Here is a 17,902-nt window from a genome sequence, read left to right as displayed (position 1 = left end):
AACGCGAGTCTTTACAGGTAATCAAGTCTTTATAGGTAATAGCAATAGACTTGCATTCCAACCATTATCTTGCAATTGAGTCTGTGTCTACATATGCCGTGTTCGTGAACCCACCTCTCCACACACCTGACGAAGGAACAGTGCTCCGAAAGCTCGTGATTCCATATAAACCTGTTGGATTTTTAACCTGGTGTTGTGAGACTTCCGGGATTCGGATTAAGTCAGGATTGGGTTTGTAGGGGCCATGTTTCTGCAGTTTGAGCATGGACAGGGTTTTCCATTCCTGCTTGCCCTGAAACTGGAGAATCCCGCCGGAGAACCCTAAATCTTTTCCGTGGTCCGCTCCGATTCCCGTGGCGGACGATAACGGGAAAATCCGCCCCGTCCTGCCTTGAATGACGGAATTCTAAAATCAGACGGGAACCAAAAATAAAAATCCAAAGTCTGGATTCCAATTCCGTCTATCGCACCCTTTTTGAGTAACAGTGCTCATCGAGAATGGGTTGGATATCAAACAGAAGGGAGACTGTGTGGATGACAGATACAAACCCCTCGGATCTCCAACCCTCTCCCCTTCAAACTGCTCAAGGGTGCTGCAAATACCAAAAGTGATTCGCCTTCCCAAGGGGAGGAACATTTGTCCTTCCATCTTGGTTTATCCTTCAATATTCTGGGAGAGAAAACTACTGTAAAGCTGTAAGATTGGATTTTTGGGTTTCTAAGTAAATCAAGGCCTTACTCAGAGGGCCAAGTGTCCAGTTTTAGTCTCCTTATTTGAGGAAGGATGTGGTGACATTGGAGGCAGTTCAGAGGAGGTTCACCAGATTGATTCCGGGGATGAAAGGGTTGGTGTATGAGGAGAGATTAAACAGTTTGGGGTTTGTACTTGCTGGAGTTTAGAAGGATGAGGGGAATCTGATTGAGGGATATGGGATTGGTAAAGTAAATGTGGACCAAATGTTTCCTGTTGTGGGGCAATCTCGAACAAGAGATCACAGGGTATAGGTCGAGATTTAACATTGAGATGAGGAGGAACTACTTCTCACAGAGGGGGGTGAATTTGTGCAAACGCTGCCCCATCGCGCAGTGGAGTCTGAATCATTAACTGGTTTCAGGAAGGAGGTAGATATAATTCTAATAGAAAAAGATATAAGGGGAAGAGGTGGGGAGGTGGATTTCAGGGAGAGATCAGGCATGATCTGATTAAATGGCAGAGCAAGCTTGAAGGGCTGAATTTGCCTACCCCTGCTCCTATGGAATCGTACTGTGCAGAAAGAGGCCTTTCGGCCCATCAACTCTGCACCAACCACAATCCCATGCAGGCCCTATACCCATAACTCCATGCATTTACCTTAGCTAGTCCCCCTGACACTAATGGGCAATTTAGCATGGCCAATCCACCTAAACTGCACATTGTTGGACACTAATGGGCAATTTAGCATGGCCAATTCAGTCTGTCTTTTGGACTGTGGGAGGAAACCGGAGCACCCAGAGGAAACCCACGTAGACATGAGGAGAATGTGCAGACTCCACACAGACAGTGACCCAAGCCGGGAATCGAACCCGGGTCCCCAACATTGCAAAGCAGCAATGTTAACCACTGTGCCACCGTGCCACCCTATATTCCTGAACACCTCAGAAAGAACTCTAAATGGGCTTCAGTCGAATACAAGGGAAAGATGGAGGCAGCAGCCATTTTACTTTGCCAATAATGGACACCAAAGACACCACAGGTCAAATCAACTGTACAAAAATCAGAGCAATAATGGTAAAATACCTTTAAATTAATTAAAATAACAGTTAATGTCTCCAGGTAAATACTGTCGCAGGGAGGCATTCACAGGCCTTCAAGGTTTGCCGAGACGACCAACCCTTCCAATCAAGTCTTTAGTCTCCAACCTTTAGTCTTGAGCTTTGACAGAGAGATGCGATCTCCAACGCACTGTTGGGGAGGTTTCACTCATTCAAACGGCGAGCAGGCAATGTGGATTGATTTTAAAAAATTACTTTCCCCCTGAAACAAAAAATAAAAGATTGGGGGGGGTAGGGGAGGATGGTTTTGTCCCCTCTTTCTCCCCACACGACGCCATTTTGTGGGGCATCTGTCTGTAGTGGATTACATGTGCAGAAAAAGTTTGCCATTTCGGAGGGTTGAGGGGAGGGAGGGTGGGCAACTAATTTTGACTTCACCTTGAGCGGCCTGTCAAAAGGAACGGCTCCAATAACACTGTCGTTTTGGTCACAGGTACCTTCCAGTCCCCCCCCCCCCTCCCCCCAACTCTTTTCTTCAGAGGTGTTTCCACGCGTGGCGTATCACCGCGTCTGCGCGTCGGTACGGTTGATTTCTAAGATCTGCGGGAGAGAGAGACAAAACAGAAGGGTGAAGGCAGTGGACGCTGACAAACCGCACGCGATCAGCTGGGCCACAAGGGGGCAGTCAAGCAACAAGGCAAAGCCACTCTGCAGGGAAGCGACTCTGAAACAATGGCGGGCCACTGCATTACATCCAATCAAAATGGCGGCAAGCAGCTGGAATCTATATATGCCCCCACACATTTATCCCAGCTAACAAATATCGGTGTTGGGAAATGGATGCCTGTTTGCAAATGGACTCACACGTAGCCACAGTCGGTGTATAGTGCAAACTGGGTGTCATATAAGACTCACCCACAGTACACTGATGCTTTACTGCAATTGTACAGGGCGTTGGTGAGGCCACACCTGGAGTATTGTGTGCAGTTTTGGTCTCCTTATCTGAGGAAGGATGTCCTTGCTATAGAGGGAGTACAGCGAAGGTTTACCAGGCTGATTCCTGGGATGGCAGCTCTGTCATATGAGGAGAGACTAAGTCGGTTAGGATTATATTCACTGGAGTTTAGAAGAGTGAGAGGGGATCTCATAGAAACTTATAAAATTCTAACAGGATTAGACAGGGTAGATTCAGAAAGAATGTTCCCGATGGTGGGGGGAGTCCAGAACTAGGGGTCATAGTTTGAGGATAAGGGGTAAACCTTTTAGGACTGAGGTGAGGAGAAATTTCTTCACCCAGAGGGTGGGGAATGTGTGGAATTCACTCCCACAGAAAGTAGTTGAGGCCAAAACGTTGTGTGATTTTAAGAAGAAATTAGATATCGCTCTTGGGGCTAAAGGGATCGAGGGATATTGGGGGGAGGGGTCAGGATATTGAATTTGATGATGAAAATGAATGGTGGAGGAGACTCAAAGGGCCGAATGGCCTCCTGCTTCTTCGAGTTTCTATGTTTCTATGCACTTAAAGGGTCCCATTTCCCACACTCTTTGCTCTGCTTCCAGAGTTTAAATGGATAAGGACACGCCATTAAGAAAAATCAATTGGCACAATTGGTCTTTTCCGATCAAAGTGCTCTCCCCCTCTTCTGTCAGAGGGCAAAGGTCAGCTCGGCTCTCCCTACAGATCAGAAGGACACTTGCAAGAACAGCTCGGTAAATCTACTTGGCTTTTTGGACACCCCTTCCCCACTGTCCTGTTGACCACAAATCGCACCTCCCCCACACCCTGGACGAGGTAGAGGTTGACACAGGTAGCTGACATGCCTTGACAGTCCTGGTGAGCTTGGACCAGTCGTTGTATTTGGACCCCGCTATCTCGAGGAGAGTGCACACCACAGCACAACTCCACCAAAACAGACCTACAGGAGAGACAGCGGCAATCTCATTAGATTCCCAATCCAGAGGCCTAGCTTCTTGATCTGGGGACATATGCTCACATTCAAATAATGAAAATCCGGAATATTGAGCTAGTCTCAGTAACGGTGACCATGACAACGATCATCGATTGTCATAAAAACCCATCTGGTTCACTAATGTCCCCGTAAGGGAAGGAAATCTGCTGTCCTTACCCGGTCTGGCCTACATGTGACTCCAGCGCCACGGCAATGTGGTTGATTCTCAACTGCCATCCAAAATGGCCAAGCAAGCCAATTAGTTCAAGGGCAATTAGGGACGGGCAATAAATGCTGGCATAGCCAGTGATACTCACATCCCACAGTAGAATGTTATGGAATGCTATTGTGCAGAAGGAGGCCATTTGGCCCATCAAGTCTGCACCGACCACAATCCCAACCAGGTCCTATCCCCATAACCAAATGCATTTACCCCAGCTAGACCCCCTCAAACAAAGGGGCAATTTAGCACAGTCAATCCACCTAACCTACGCATTTTTGTGGGAGGAGGTTTCTGATGGGATTGGCTTGCTTTGTACAGAGGTAGCCATTCAGCCCATCACTTGAGGACCAATGAGCTTACGGCTGACCTCAATCCCAGCTCCATCGAGCCACCTTGGCTCCATATCCCTTCAGCACTCAATTCACCCACTGCCAATCCCAGTCTTTGCAAATCCTGCAGATTCCTCCTTTTCTGATAATGATCTAATTCCCTCAAAAGTCTTGATTGAATCTGTCTCCATCACACTCTCAGGCAGTACATTCCAGATCCTAACCACCCATTGGGTGAAATATTTTTTTCCTCATGTCTCCATTGCTTCTTTAGCCAATCCCTTAAATCTGTGTTGCTCTCGTTCTCAATCCTTCCACCAATGGGGACAGTTTGTCCCTGTCTACTCTGAGTCCCCTCATGATTTTGAGCATCTCGATCAAATCTCCTCCTAACCTTCCCTTCTCCAAGGAAATCAGTCCCAACTTCTCCAATCTACCCACGTCACTGAGGTTTCTAATCCCCAGAACCATTCTCCTGAATCTTTTCCACACCCTTCACATCCCTCTGAAAATGTGGCCCCCAGGATTGGACACAAATCTCCAACTGAGGCCAAACCAGCGAACAAATAATTGGGTCGGCTGACAACCCACAATTCATAAATTATTTCATCATCCAATTGAAAAGGGGCGCCATTCATTTCAATGGAGAGTTGGACTGGAAAAAGAACGCACGCACATAGGCCTGCGAAAGCAAGGCGTCCTCCAAGCTGCCTGACATGAATAAGCTCATTGTCTTCTTGGTACTTGATCACAAATTGCATCTGCTTGTCGCAGGGGAGGCAATGGCCGAGTGGTATTACCGCTGGACTATTAATCCAGAAACTCAGCTAGGGACCTGGATTCGAATCCCGCCACGGCAGATTGTGGAATTTGAATTAAAAAAAAATCTGGGATTAAGAATCTACTGATAACCATGAAACCATTACAAGGGGGCACAGGTTCAAGGGGAGAGGGGGAAAGTGTAAGGGAGATGTGCGGGGGCAAGTTTTTCACGCACAGAGTGGTGGGTGCCTGGAACATGGTGCCAGAGGAGGTGGTGGAAGCAGACACATTAACAACATTTAAGAGGAATCTGGATGGGTACATGAATAGGGGGATACGGACCGAGTAAGGGCAGAAGTTTTTTTGTTTGGTTTAGTTAGAGCATTTGGCTCCAAGCTCAGGCTTGGAGGGCCAAAAGGTCTGTCCCTGTGCTGTACTTTTCTTTGTTCTTAAACCATTATCGGAAAAACCCATCTGGGTCACTAATGTCCTTCAGGGAAGGAAATCTGCTGTCCTTACCCAGTGTGGCCTACATGTGACTCCAGAGCCACAGTCCAGGTTGACTCTCAACTGCGCTTGGGCAAATAGGGATGGGCAATAAATACTGGCCTAGCCAGCGATGCCCATGAATGAATGAATAAGAATTGTGCAAATTATTTGAGAAAAAAGACAAAATATATTTCTTAAAGCAAATCAGTTGACCGAGGTTGTTAAACTGAAAGCATTCTAAAGCCTTCCCTTATCCCTTGCCTTCCCTAAGACAGCACAGTGGGTTAGCACTGCTGCCTCACAGCTCCAGAGACCCGGGTTTGATTCCCAGCTTGGGTCGCTGTCTGTGTGGAGTTTGCACGTTCTCCCCGTGTCTGCATGGGTTTTCTCCGGGTGCTCCGGTTTCCTCCCACACTCCAAAGATGTGCAGGGTAGGGGGATTGGCCATGCTAAATTGTCCCTTAGTGTCCTGGGATGCGTAGGTCATAGGGATTACCGGATAAATATGTGGGGGATAGGGCCTGAGTGGGATTGTTGTTGGCGATGGGCCGAATGGCCTCCTCTTGCACTGCAGGGATTCTACGAAATGTAACAACTCCAAATGCAGCTGCCAAGCTTGCGAGCACACCAACATCACTGCCACTGTGTGGCCGATGTACTCTTACCCGCGTCGGAGAGCTGGGAAAATTACCGATCATATTCTTCCCTTTCGCTAAAGGAGAAAAATGAAGATGAATGAATGATGATGAGAGAGGAGGAACCGTGGGATTGTGGTCGTCGCCAGTATCCCCTGGCGTTACCACAGCAGCAAAAGCCAACACCAACCCTCGCAGAAATTTGAGCTTGCATTCACTGCCACAGAGAAGATGAGTCTTTCCTCATCTGGGAATGACAAGACGCCACTGACAATGATACAGACAAGGAGAGCAGCAAATGGTGGTGAAAATGAGAATGGAAGCAAGCAAATGGAAGAGAGCTTTGGACCACACAAAGAAACATCACAACTCCCTCACCTATAATTAAACTAGAGAGAGTGCAGAAAAGATTTACTGGGATGCTACCGGGACTTGATGGTTTGAGTTATAAGGAGAGGCTGGATAGACTGGGACTTTTTCTCTGGAGCGTAGGAGACTGAGGGGTGATCTTATAGAGGTCTATAAAATAATGAGGGGCATAGATCAGCTAGATAGTCAATATCTTTTCCCAAAGGTAGGGGAGTCTAAAGCTAGAGGGCGAAGGTTTAAGGTGAGAGGGGAGAGATACAAAAGGGTCCAGAGGGGCAATTTTTTCACACAGAGAGTGGTGAGTGTCTGGAACAAGCTGCCAGAGGCAGTAGTAGAGGCAGGTACAATTTTGTCTTTTAAAAAGCATTTAGAATGGGTAAGCTGGGTATAGAGGGATAGGGACCAAACGCGGGTAATTGAGATGAGCTTCGGGGTTTAAAAAAAGGGTGGCATGGACAAGTTGGGCCAAAGGGCCTGTTTCCCTGCTGTAAACCTCTATGGCTCTATGACTCAAAATGCAAACAGTTGCCTTGTAGCTTTCTGAGAGGACGGCAAAGGTAACTTGGCAGGCAAACATCTGCTTAGCAACTGTCCACTGTTCATTTAAAAAACTATCATTGTGGATGTGGTCTTTTAAGACAGCACAGAAGAGTCTCACCTGACTTGAGGGGCCAATGGGAACTGAGAGTGAGCGAGCGAGCGATCACACCAGAGGGTGGAGTCCTCTCTCGGGCAGAATCACCTGGGAGTTATGTAGTTAACATCATTGAGGCTGGGGTTCTACTCCAGGGCAGGTTAGCGCTGCAACTCCTGTACCTAACTTTCCCTGATCGTTAAATACCCTGTGTTCCAAACAAAGCCTGAAATCTCTTGACGACATTAGAAAGCCACAACAGCTACCGAGGGGCACTTACCCACTCACCAACTCCCCTCCTTATCAATCAAAGAGATTTACACTATGAGGATGAGGGGGGCGGTGGTGGTGGTGGTGTTATTTGGACAAAGGGAATGTAAATGGTGATGATAAAGGCTAAGAAAGGTGCTAATAGCGTCCATTAGGTGATGGGAATGTGCGAATAGCAGAATGGAGGTACAGACTGTGTTAAAGGACTGCCTGAGGAATGTGCCAGTTGCCCTGAAGGGGGCGGGGGAGGGTTTTTGGGGTCAAGACTGCCACATTTCTCAGGCAGTCCCTTAACAGTCTGTATTCATATATTCCAATCACTTAATGGGCGTGATTAGCACCTTTCTTAGCCTTAATCATCACCATTTACACTCCCTTTGTCCGATTCCAGCCCCCGACCCTCACATCCCTGCTGACTTTTCTTGTCTTTAGCTCTGACGAAGGCTCATCCGGACTCAAAACTTTGGCTCTTATTCTCTCTCCGCAGACCCGCTGAGATTTTCCAGCACTTTTTTGTACCAAATTGTGGGGTGGGGGGGGGGGGGGGGGGGGGGCACCTTGTTATGTGGATAAACCGGTTTACTGATGCCCTCCCGTGGATGGGTGAGGAAATCAGGTTGTGAGACACCAACGGGTACACGATTCTCTGACGGAAACTTCTCACAGGGCCCGACTCGAAAATGGGACGCATAAAAACCTCAGCCTTTGAACAAACGGCCGAGGCGCAGAATGGAGAGAGGGAATGATATAAACCTGTCATAGCTGGAGATTGCAGAGGGCACAAACATTAACAGTTGGACTCCTCACATATGGACGTTTCACAGAAGAACCAGGAGCCACGCTTAGCAGTTCGGGCTGTAAAGGGCACGCTCTTCAGGGCTGCGGAAAGGAACAGGAAGCAAGAGAGGGGAAAAGAGAGAGAGCAGAGGGGATGGGGAGGAATGACAGAAACAAAAAGAAAAAGAAACCACATCAAATTATACAATAAAAAGGAGCTTCAAAATACACACAATGCACAAAGCAACATGTACAACCAAAGGTGCCAGTCTCAGCCAGCACCTCTGTAACATTCCACAGACCACCGCATCAGAAATCTGAAACAGGACAGGAACAATCTCACTCCCAGACAATGAACATCCCACTTGGGAAGAATCCACTGTTACTTCCAAAGGCTAGCTTGTTGGAAGGTCGTTCAAGGGAACCATACAAGACAACAGTGTAATGGGATATCAGTCTAGCCCCGTGAATGAACAAATGCACACAGGGCCCATCGAGCCTGCACTGATAACAATCCTATCCCAGCCCAGTCTCCATTATCCCACTTATTTACCCTAGACCCCCTGACACTAAGGGGCAATTTAGCATGGCCAATCCACCTAATCTACACATCTTTTGACACTAAGGGACAATTTAGCATGGCCAATCCACCCTAACCTGCACATCTTTGGACACTAAGGGACAATTTAGCATGGCCAATCCACCCTAACCTGCACATCTTTGGACACTAAGGGACAATTTACCATGGCCAATCCACCCTAACCTGCACATCTTTGGACACTAAGGGACAATTTAGCATGGCCAATCCACCCTAACCTGCACATCTTTGGACACTAAGGGGCAATTTAGCATGGCCAATCCACCTAATCTACACATCTTTTGACACTAAGGGACAATTTAGCATGGCCAATCCACCCTAACCTGCACATCTTTGGACACTAAGGGACAATTTAGCATGGCCAATCCACCTAACCTGCACATGTTTTGGATTATGGGAGGAAACCCAACAAACACAGAGAGTTACTCAAGTCAGGAGTTGAATCCCGGTCTCTGGCTAAGTGAGGCAGCAGTGCTAACTGTGCCACCTAATTTGCCTCATTGTTAGTCTTTTTCTTAGATTCCTTAAACATAGGTAAAATGTGATGGGCAGCATGTTTTTTTTAATGGGTTGTGTGTTGTTGAGACAATGCTGCGAGTTGCTGGCTAAGCAACTGCCCTGAATGTTCTCTCTGCAAAACCTGACCTAAGTCACATCTCTCGAGCGCCAAGATAAACAGATCTGTTTGGGTGGGATTTCCTCTTGGTTCTGCTCAAGCCAGTTGCCTCGTTCAACTGTCAGACATGGTGACCAAACCTTTATTGATATTGTGCTTAAATATTGGCGGCACAGTGCACCCGTGGTCACACGTGTGTCAGCACACATCATGTTTGAAAGGTTTTATTTGTTGTTGAAGTGATCAAATCACTCAAATGCAATTAGCTTCGGGATATGCGAAAGCTACCTCCAGTCTGTTGATCCCAGCTTCTGATCCTCTGCCAAATTTTTTGTGTCTGTGCGTTGCAAGCTTTTCTTTTGTTCACTGTCACTCTGCACGCCCAAACCAAACCAAGGCTCCATTTTTGGCTAATAAAATGTTGAAAGATGAGAGATCTAAGAGTTGCCAATGGCTGAGTTGTATTCTCTGCAGCAACTCCAAGACACACCCAACCCCTTCTCTTTACCCCGCTCCTCCAACATCAGAGATAGTCCTGGGAAGTTCACTGGGTTGATCCTGGGTATTTGGAGGGATTTGCTTATGAGGAGAGGTCAGACCATAAGAAATAGGATGAGAAGGAGGCCATTCAGCCCTTTGAGCCTCCTTCACCATTTAACAAGATCATGGCTGGTCTCGCACTCATCAAGTCCACTTTCCTGCCTTAGGTGGATTGGCCATGCTAAATTGCCCCTTAGTGTCCAAAGATGTTCTGGTTGGGTGGATTGGCCATGCTAAATTGCCCCTCGCTGTACCCGAACAGGAGTGTGGCAACCAGGGGATTTTCACAGGAACTTCACTGCAGTATTAATGTAAGCTTTACTTGTGACACTAATAAATAAACTTTAAACCTTTCGATCATCTGAATGATCAGAGAGGACATGAGTCTTGAAGACAACTAACACATCTAAGCTGGCCCAGGATGCATTGCTGCCCTTTACCTGTGATGATGTCTTCAATGGTACCATCTTTCCCTTCATACACCGGTCGGTGATCTTTGACCTGCCTTCTCCGCAACTCAGCGATGAGCTCCTGTTGCTGCCGCTTGCTCCGGTGACCAGGGGACTGGATAAAGAAAACACGCCTTTGGTGAGGACGGGTGGGGGGAGGGGACCCAAAGAAACAACCGGGTTTGTTCACTATTTTGCCAGCTGATGCCCAAAACCCAACAGCAGTGCCCGTCGACAGTGGATCTGGGCAGCAAATTGTACGATATGAAATCTGGTATGTGGACACCAGAGACCGAGTCGACAGCAATCACTACAAAACACGGAGCAAATTTAAATTTGCATGAAGCTAAATTTACAGAGCAATATATTTCCCTCAATTTTTAAATAATATATATTCATTTATGAGACATGGGTGTCACTGGCTGGCCAGCATTTATTGCCCATTCCTAATTGCCCCTTGAGAAGGTGCCGCCATCTTGATCCCACTGCAGTCCATGTGGTGTAGGTACACCCACAGTGCTGTTAGGGAGGGAGTTCCAGGATTGTTATTGGACATCTGTCAGTCCGTGTGGTGTAGGTACACCCACAGTGCTGTTAGGGAGGGAGTTCCAGGATTGTTATTGGACATCTGTCAGTCCGTGTGGTGTAGGTACACCCACAGTGCTGTTAGGGAGGGAGTTCCAGGATTGTTATTGGATATCAGTCAGTCCGTGTGGTGTAGGTACACCCACCGTGCTGTTAGGTACCTGTCTCCCAGAGTGTCTCCCAGGGCAGGAAGGCCCCATCTTTTCAGTTCTATATCCAAAGGAATGCTTACTGTTATAGGTGTTGCTGAGCTGCAAAATCCAGCATCACAGGAGTATACTTGCTTTCTGTGCTAAGCTTAGGACAGTTGTTTGTAGGGATTTGTTTGGTTGGAACAGTATTCTTAGCTGTTAAGGTTGATACAATATCATAGTTGTTTTTTTTCCCTTGTTTATAATTGGTGAAAGTTGTTGCTAATTGTTTTATAATGTGTTAACTGTTTTCTGAAATAGAACTGGAACAAAGAACAGTACAGCACAGAAATAGACCCTTTGACTCTCCAAGCTTGCGCCGATCACTTTGTCCCATCTAGACCAACCACTTCTGTCTCTCTATTCCCCGTCTATTCAGATAAGTCTTAAATGTGGCTAATGTATCTGCCTCAACCAACTTGGCAGTGTATTCTAGACCCCCACCACCCTCTGTGTAAAAAACTTCCCCGCACATCTCGACTGAACCTTTCCCCCCTTATCTTGAACCTGTGCTCCCCTTGTGTTTGTCATTTCTGCCCTGGAAAAAAGCTTCCAACTGTTCCCCCTATCTATACCCCTCATAATTTTATAAACTCTCTCCGGTCTCCCCTCAGCCTTCGTCTTTCCCAGGAGAACAATCCCAGTTTATTCAATCAAATAAACCTTGTTTGATAAAAGCTCCCATTCGCAACATTTAAGAGACATCTGGATGGGTACATGGATAGGGAGGGAATAGAGGGATATGGACTGAGTAAGGGCAGAAGGTTTTTTTAGTTTAGTTAGGGCATCATGATTGGCAAGGGGCTAGAGGGCCGAAGGGTCTGTTCCTGTGCTGTACTTTGTTCTAATTCTCTTTAAGAACACAGTTAACATATAACAAGACAATTAGCAACAAATTTTACCAATTACAAACAAGGGAACAAAAACAATCACGATACTATATCAACCTCAACAGCTAGGAATACTGTTCCAACCAAACAAACCCCGACAAACGCACCCCAGTCCTCGGCTTAGCACAGAAAGCAAGTATGCCTATGTGATGCTGGATTTTGCTTACCCATGCCAAAAAGTGGTCCAGCCTGACTTTGTAAAACACCTTGGAGTTTCTGACTTGGATTATAACAGTAAGCACTCAGGAGCAAGACATCCGGCTGACTTTCCTCGCTCTCCTGAGAGTGGAGGTTGAAGCTGGGAGATTGCCGGCCTCCGTCGCAGATTCTGAAGGAAGTTTACCATTCCGCGCCATCACCTACCTTTGGGTCCTGTTGGAGTTTGGCTTCCTGGGCCAGAATCTTCTCTCGCATAGCTTGTTCCTGCTTGCTCCGCAGTTCATTTTCCTGCTCTGCTTCCTGGAAACATTAGGAGAATTGACATTCTTTAGCCTTTTGGTTTTTTTCACCACCGTCTCCACACACCATTCGTTGGCCACTGCCAATGGCATCAGCCGCATAGGGAAGCAACAATTATTCTATTCCCTTCCACTCAACAAGTGGTACAATGAATCTCCCACTGAATCTTGTAGCATGTATAGAGGCCACTCAGCCCATCATGCTGGTACTGGCCCTTGGAAAGTGCTATGAAATTAATCTTTCTGGTTGTATCACAGCTTGGTATGGGCTCCTGCTCTGCCCAAGACTGCAAAAAGCTACAAAAAGGTCATGAATGTAGCCCAATCCATCACACAAACCAGCCTCTCATCCATTGACTCTGTCTACACTTCCTGCTGCCTTGGGAAAAGCAGCCAGTATAATCAAGGATCTCACGCACCCTGAACATTCTCTCTTCCACCTTCTTCCGTTGGGAAAAAGATATAAAAGTCTGAGGTCACGTGCCAACCAACTCAAGAACAGCTTCTTCCCTGCTGCCGTCAGGCTTTTGAATGGACCTACCTCGCATTGATCTTTCTCTACACCCTAGCTATGACTGTAACACTATATTCTGCACCCTCTCCTTTCCTTCTCCCTACATACTCTATGAATGGTATGTTTTATCTGTATGGTGTGCAAGAAACAATACTTTTCACTGTATCCCAATACATGTGACAATAATAAATCAAATATTGAGCTGATCTTTCTCTACACCCTAGCTATGACTGTAACACTTCATTCTGCACCCTCTCCTTTCCTTCTCTATGAATGGTATGCTTTGTCTGCATAGCGCACAAGAAACAGTACTTTTCACTGTATACTTTTACCTGTGACAATAATAAATCAAATCAAATTAAATCCCATGCCCCTTGCTCTTTCACCATAGCCCGACAACAGAGTGGATAGGGAGCAGCTGTTCCCCTTAGTTGAAGGGTCAGTCACGAGGGGATGTGGGTTCAAGGTGAGGGGTGGGAGGTTTAGGGGAGATGTGAGGAAAAGCTTTTTTACCCAGAGGGTGGTGAGGGTCTGGAATGTGCTGCCTGGGAGGGTGGTGGAGGTGGGATGCCTCACATCCTTTAAAAAGTATCTGAATGAGCACTTGGCACATCATAACATTCAGGGCTATGGGCCGAGTGCTGGTAAATGGGGTTAGGTGGGAGTTCAGGTGTTTCTACTGTGTCGGTGCGATTTGATGGGCTGAAGGGCCTCTTCTGCATTGTGTGATTCAATGATTTTATGAACATTATTATCTTTGTAGATCCAATTTCTGATTGGATCATATTCCACTACCATATTTGGTCCATTTTGGTTACTGCCATCTCCTTCCCATCCATCCCCACCTTCAGAATGGATGCCTCCATGAAATCTCCCCTTGACTTTTTTCTACTCTAAAAGCGAACAATCCCAGGTTCTTCCGCCTCTCCACCGTGTCTGGTACCAGCCTGGTCAATCTCCTCCGCAGCCTTCACATTCCTCCCTAAAGCGTGCGGTCTGGAATCGGTCACCCTGCTCCCACTTGGGGCCTGTTCACTTACACCCAGGCGGCTGGAACCAAAGCCTTGTGTTTGACGATTTGGTGACAGTATATTGGAATGCCAACACGCTGCATCAAGCACAGCACTGCTGCCCCACAGCGCCAGGGACCCAGGTTCGATTCCTGCCTTGGGTCACTGTCTGTGTGGAGTTTGCACATTCTCCCCATGTCTGTGTGGGTTTCCTCCCGCTGCACCAATTTCCTCCCACAGTCCAAAGTTGTGTAGGTTAGGACGACTGGCAATGCTAAATTGCCCCTTAGTGTCCAAAGATGTGCAGTTAGGTGGATTGGCCATGGGAAATGCGTGGAGTTATGGGGATAGAGCAGAGGGAACGGCCTGGGTAAGATACTCTTTCGGAGAGTTGGTGCAGACCTGATGAGCTGAATGGCCTCTTTCGGTAAGAAATCTATGGTTGGAAATGAGCTAATGACTGGTGTTGGATGCTATAATCAAACCTGGTTGAGACAACACCTGGAAGTAGCAGGTACAGTTTTGCCATGCTAAATTGTCCCTTAGTGTCCAAAGATGTGCAGGTTAGGGTGGATTGGCCATGCTAAATTGCCCCTTAGTGTCCAAAGATGTGTAGGTTAGGGAGATTGGCCTTGGTCAATTGGCCCAACAGGTCTGTACCAGTGTTTAGGGCTCCATACAATCCCCCTCCCACCTCATTTCAGTCTGTTAGTCTATCCTTTATCCCTTTTGTCTTTGTGGTTGCATCTAATTTCCCCTTCAAGCCTGCTGCCTCAGTCATTTCCTGTGGGTAGCCCCTTGCACATTTTCACCAATCTCTTGGCAAAACACATCCTTCTGAGTTGCGAGTCTTTTCATTGCTTTCTTTCCCTCAGTGTAAACATGCAATGATTTAGTGGTTGAAGTTGGGCCTGTGCTGACTGCGTCCCCACATTGATTTCAGCCGAATGAAGCTCCTTATTTGGTAATGATTCGGAGCACAGAGCGGGGGAAACAAGAACTGTCCGAAAATTCATCCCTCCTTCACCTCCGAGTCAATTAACACAACAGCTGTGTTTACTGAAGGAAAGAGGCTTCCATTCGTTCCATATATTACACACATGTCAAAAACTAAATGCCAGCTTTTTTGATTCCTTGATTCACTGATGGATTGCAAAATGGCACTTTTAACTCTCAGAGTAAGCAGCCCAGACTGGAATCCCCTCGCTTCTGTTTCCATGTGGCCTAGTCTTTTATTAATGGCCTCACAGAGACCACCCCCCCCTTGGATTTGATTGCCTTTTTTCATCCGATCATATCCAATCCTGTACCTCGACTCCACTCAGGCATGGTGGCACAGTGGTTAGCACTGCTGCCTCACAGCACCAGGGACCTGGGTTCAATCCCGGCCTTGGGCCACTGCGTGTGTGGAGGCTGCACCTTCTCCCCGTGTCTGCATGGGTTTCCTCCAGGTGTTCCGGTTTCCTCCCATATTCTGAAAGACGTGCTGATTAGGTGCATTGACCCGAACCAGCGCCAGACTGTGGCGACTAGGGGAATTTCACGGTAACTTCATTGCAGTGTTAATGTAAACCTAACAAATAAACTTTACAAAAGCAGGGATGAACTGCTTTTTTTTAATACTTGTCCATGGGACCCGGGTGTCGCTGGTTGGGCAAGTATTTATTGCCCATTCCTAGTTGCCCAAGGGCAGTTGAGAGTCAACCACATTGCTGTGGCTCTGGAGTCACATGTAGGCCAGACCGGGTAAGGACGGCAGATTTCCTTCCCTAAAGGACATTAGTGAACCAGATGGGTTTTTCCCGATAATGGTTTCATGGTCATTATTAGACTTTGAACTCCAGATTTCTTTTCACTGAATTCAAATTTCACCATCTGCAGTGGTGGGATTTGAACCCAGGTCCCCTAGAACATTACCCTGAGTTTCGAGATTACCAGTCCAGCAGTAATACCACTGCTCCATTGCCTCCTTTATAAAGCTGAGAATGGATAAGGCTCTGGTCAGACTGGAGTATTGTGAGCAGTTTTGGGCCCCCTATTTAAGGAAGGATGTGCCGGCCTTGGAAAGGGTCCAGAGGAGGTTCACAAGAATGATCCCTGGAATGAAGAGCTTGTCGTACGAGGAACGGTTGAGGACTCTGGGTCTGTACTCGTTGGAGTTTAGAAGGATGGGGGGGATCTCATTGAAACTTACAGGATATAGAAAGACCTGGATAGAGTGGACACGGAGAAGATGTTTCCGTTAGTGGGAGAGACTCGGATCCGAGGGCACGGCCTCAGACTAAGGGGACATCCCTTTGGAACCGAGATGAGGAGGAATTCCTTCAGCCAGAGGGTGGTGAAATTGTGGAATTCATTGCCACAGAGGAGTCAGGGTCATTGAGTGTCTTTAAGACAGAGATAGATAGGTTCTTGATTGGTAAGGGGATCAAAGGTTATGGGGAAAAGGTGGGAGAATGGGGTTGAGGAACATATCAGCCATGGCAGAGCAGACTCGATGGGCCGAATGGCTTGACAGAAGGAGAGTTGGGTGGGTGTGAAGAGGGAGGCCAAACGCTAACAGTGCGCATGAGTCAACCTTTATAGAACCCACTGAGAACTGAGCACAAGCATTCCAAGAGGAGAATTTCTCTAGGATTTCTCCCAGGTTCCCAGTGTGCTTTAAACGGATCACATGGAGAGAAGTGCCACTTCCGATCCCCCCCCCATTTCTAATGGATTGGTGAAAACCTTCCACTGGCAGCGCAGTGGTTAGCACTGCTGCCTCACAGCTCCAGGAACCCAGATTCGAGTCTGGGCTTCGGTCACTGTCTGTGTGGAGTCTGCACATTCTCCCCACATCTGCGTGGGTTTCCTCCAGGTGCTCCGGTTTCCACCTACCGTCCAAAGATGTGTAGGTTAGGTGGATTGGCCATGCTAAATTGCCCCTGCGTGTCCAAAGATATGTAGGTTAGGTGGATTGGCCATGATAAACTGCTCTTTAATGTCCAAAGATATGTAGGTTAGGTGGATTGGCCATGATAAACTGCTCTTTAATGTCCAAAGATATGTAGGTTAGGTGGATTGGCCATGATAAACTGCTCTTTAATGTCCAAAGGTATGTAGGTTAGGTGGATTGACCATGGTAAATTGTCCCTTAGTGTCCAAAGATGTGCTGGTTAGGTGGATTGGCCATGCTAAATCTTCCTCAGTGTCCCTGAACAGGAGTATGGTAACTGAGGGATTTTCAGAGTAACTTCATTGCAACGTGATTGTAAGCCTACATGTGACATTAATAAAGAAACTTAAATAAACTTAAACTTATAGCAGGAGAACGCACCCTGCACCAAGCCCTACCCTGTAGGTCGAGCCTTGAATCTTAAATTAAGCATTGACAAAAGGTCGACCACAGCTTTTAAAGGGTTAAGAACGCAGCTCATTGTTAAGTCAAAAGAAAGAGCAGGAGAGAAGCATTTTTCTCAATTGGTTTCCTCAGCTACCTCAAGGCCCTGAAAATCGCCATTGTCGCTTACGTGAAGACTCTTTCTGGCTGTTTCACTTTCCGAAACAGAAATCCTGACTGAAGGTATTCCACTTAAATTCACATCCAATGCCTTGATTGTTTTGGGAAATAATCCACAGCGAGTGGGTGGCCAGTACCAGGTGGCCGTGCAGAGAGCAGGAAATGGGTTGGACAATGCCAGGAAGCGAGTGCTTTCATTAACTCCAGCCCTCAGTAGCACAGCGCTCTTTCACAGGTAGCTCCAGGCTGAGAATCACACAAACCCGCTGCAGACACAATCTCACCAGGAATCAACCAAGGTATTTTGGACAGCAGACGGCAAGTGACCAGTGGGAGGGTGCATAGGGATAGTGTGCTGAC

At 47.1% G+C, this 17,902-nt stretch overlaps 1 protein-coding gene across 1 annotated transcript in view; it reads right to left on the bottom strand.

Moving 5' to 3' along the window:
- Window positions 1-2,271: 2,271 nt before the first annotated feature.
- fmnl3 (formin-like 3) overlaps window positions 2,272-17,902 on the bottom strand; it is a 165,597-nt gene continuing 149,966 nt past the window's right edge. The window contains exons 24-27 of the mRNA XM_080217823.1: window positions 12,422-12,517; window positions 10,384-10,507; window positions 8,166-8,291; window positions 2,272-2,352 (exon numbers count right to left, since the gene is read on the bottom strand). Coding sequence (XP_080073949.1) covers window positions 8,200-8,291; window positions 10,384-10,507; window positions 12,422-12,517 — 312 coding nt within the window. The 3' untranslated portion in view covers window positions 2,272-2,352; window positions 8,166-8,199. The remainder of the gene's footprint in view (window positions 2,353-8,165; window positions 8,292-10,383; window positions 10,508-12,421; window positions 12,518-17,902) is intronic.

This window comes from Carcharhinus amblyrhynchos, chromosome X, assembly GCF_965287045.1.
Source record: "Carcharhinus amblyrhynchos chromosome X, sCarAmb.v2.hapA, whole genome shotgun sequence".
Taxonomy (NCBI): domain Eukaryota; kingdom Metazoa; phylum Chordata; class Chondrichthyes; order Carcharhiniformes; family Carcharhinidae; genus Carcharhinus; species Carcharhinus amblyrhynchos.
Note: the sequence above shows the minus strand (reverse complement) of the source record. Positions and strands in the feature narration are given on the sequence as shown.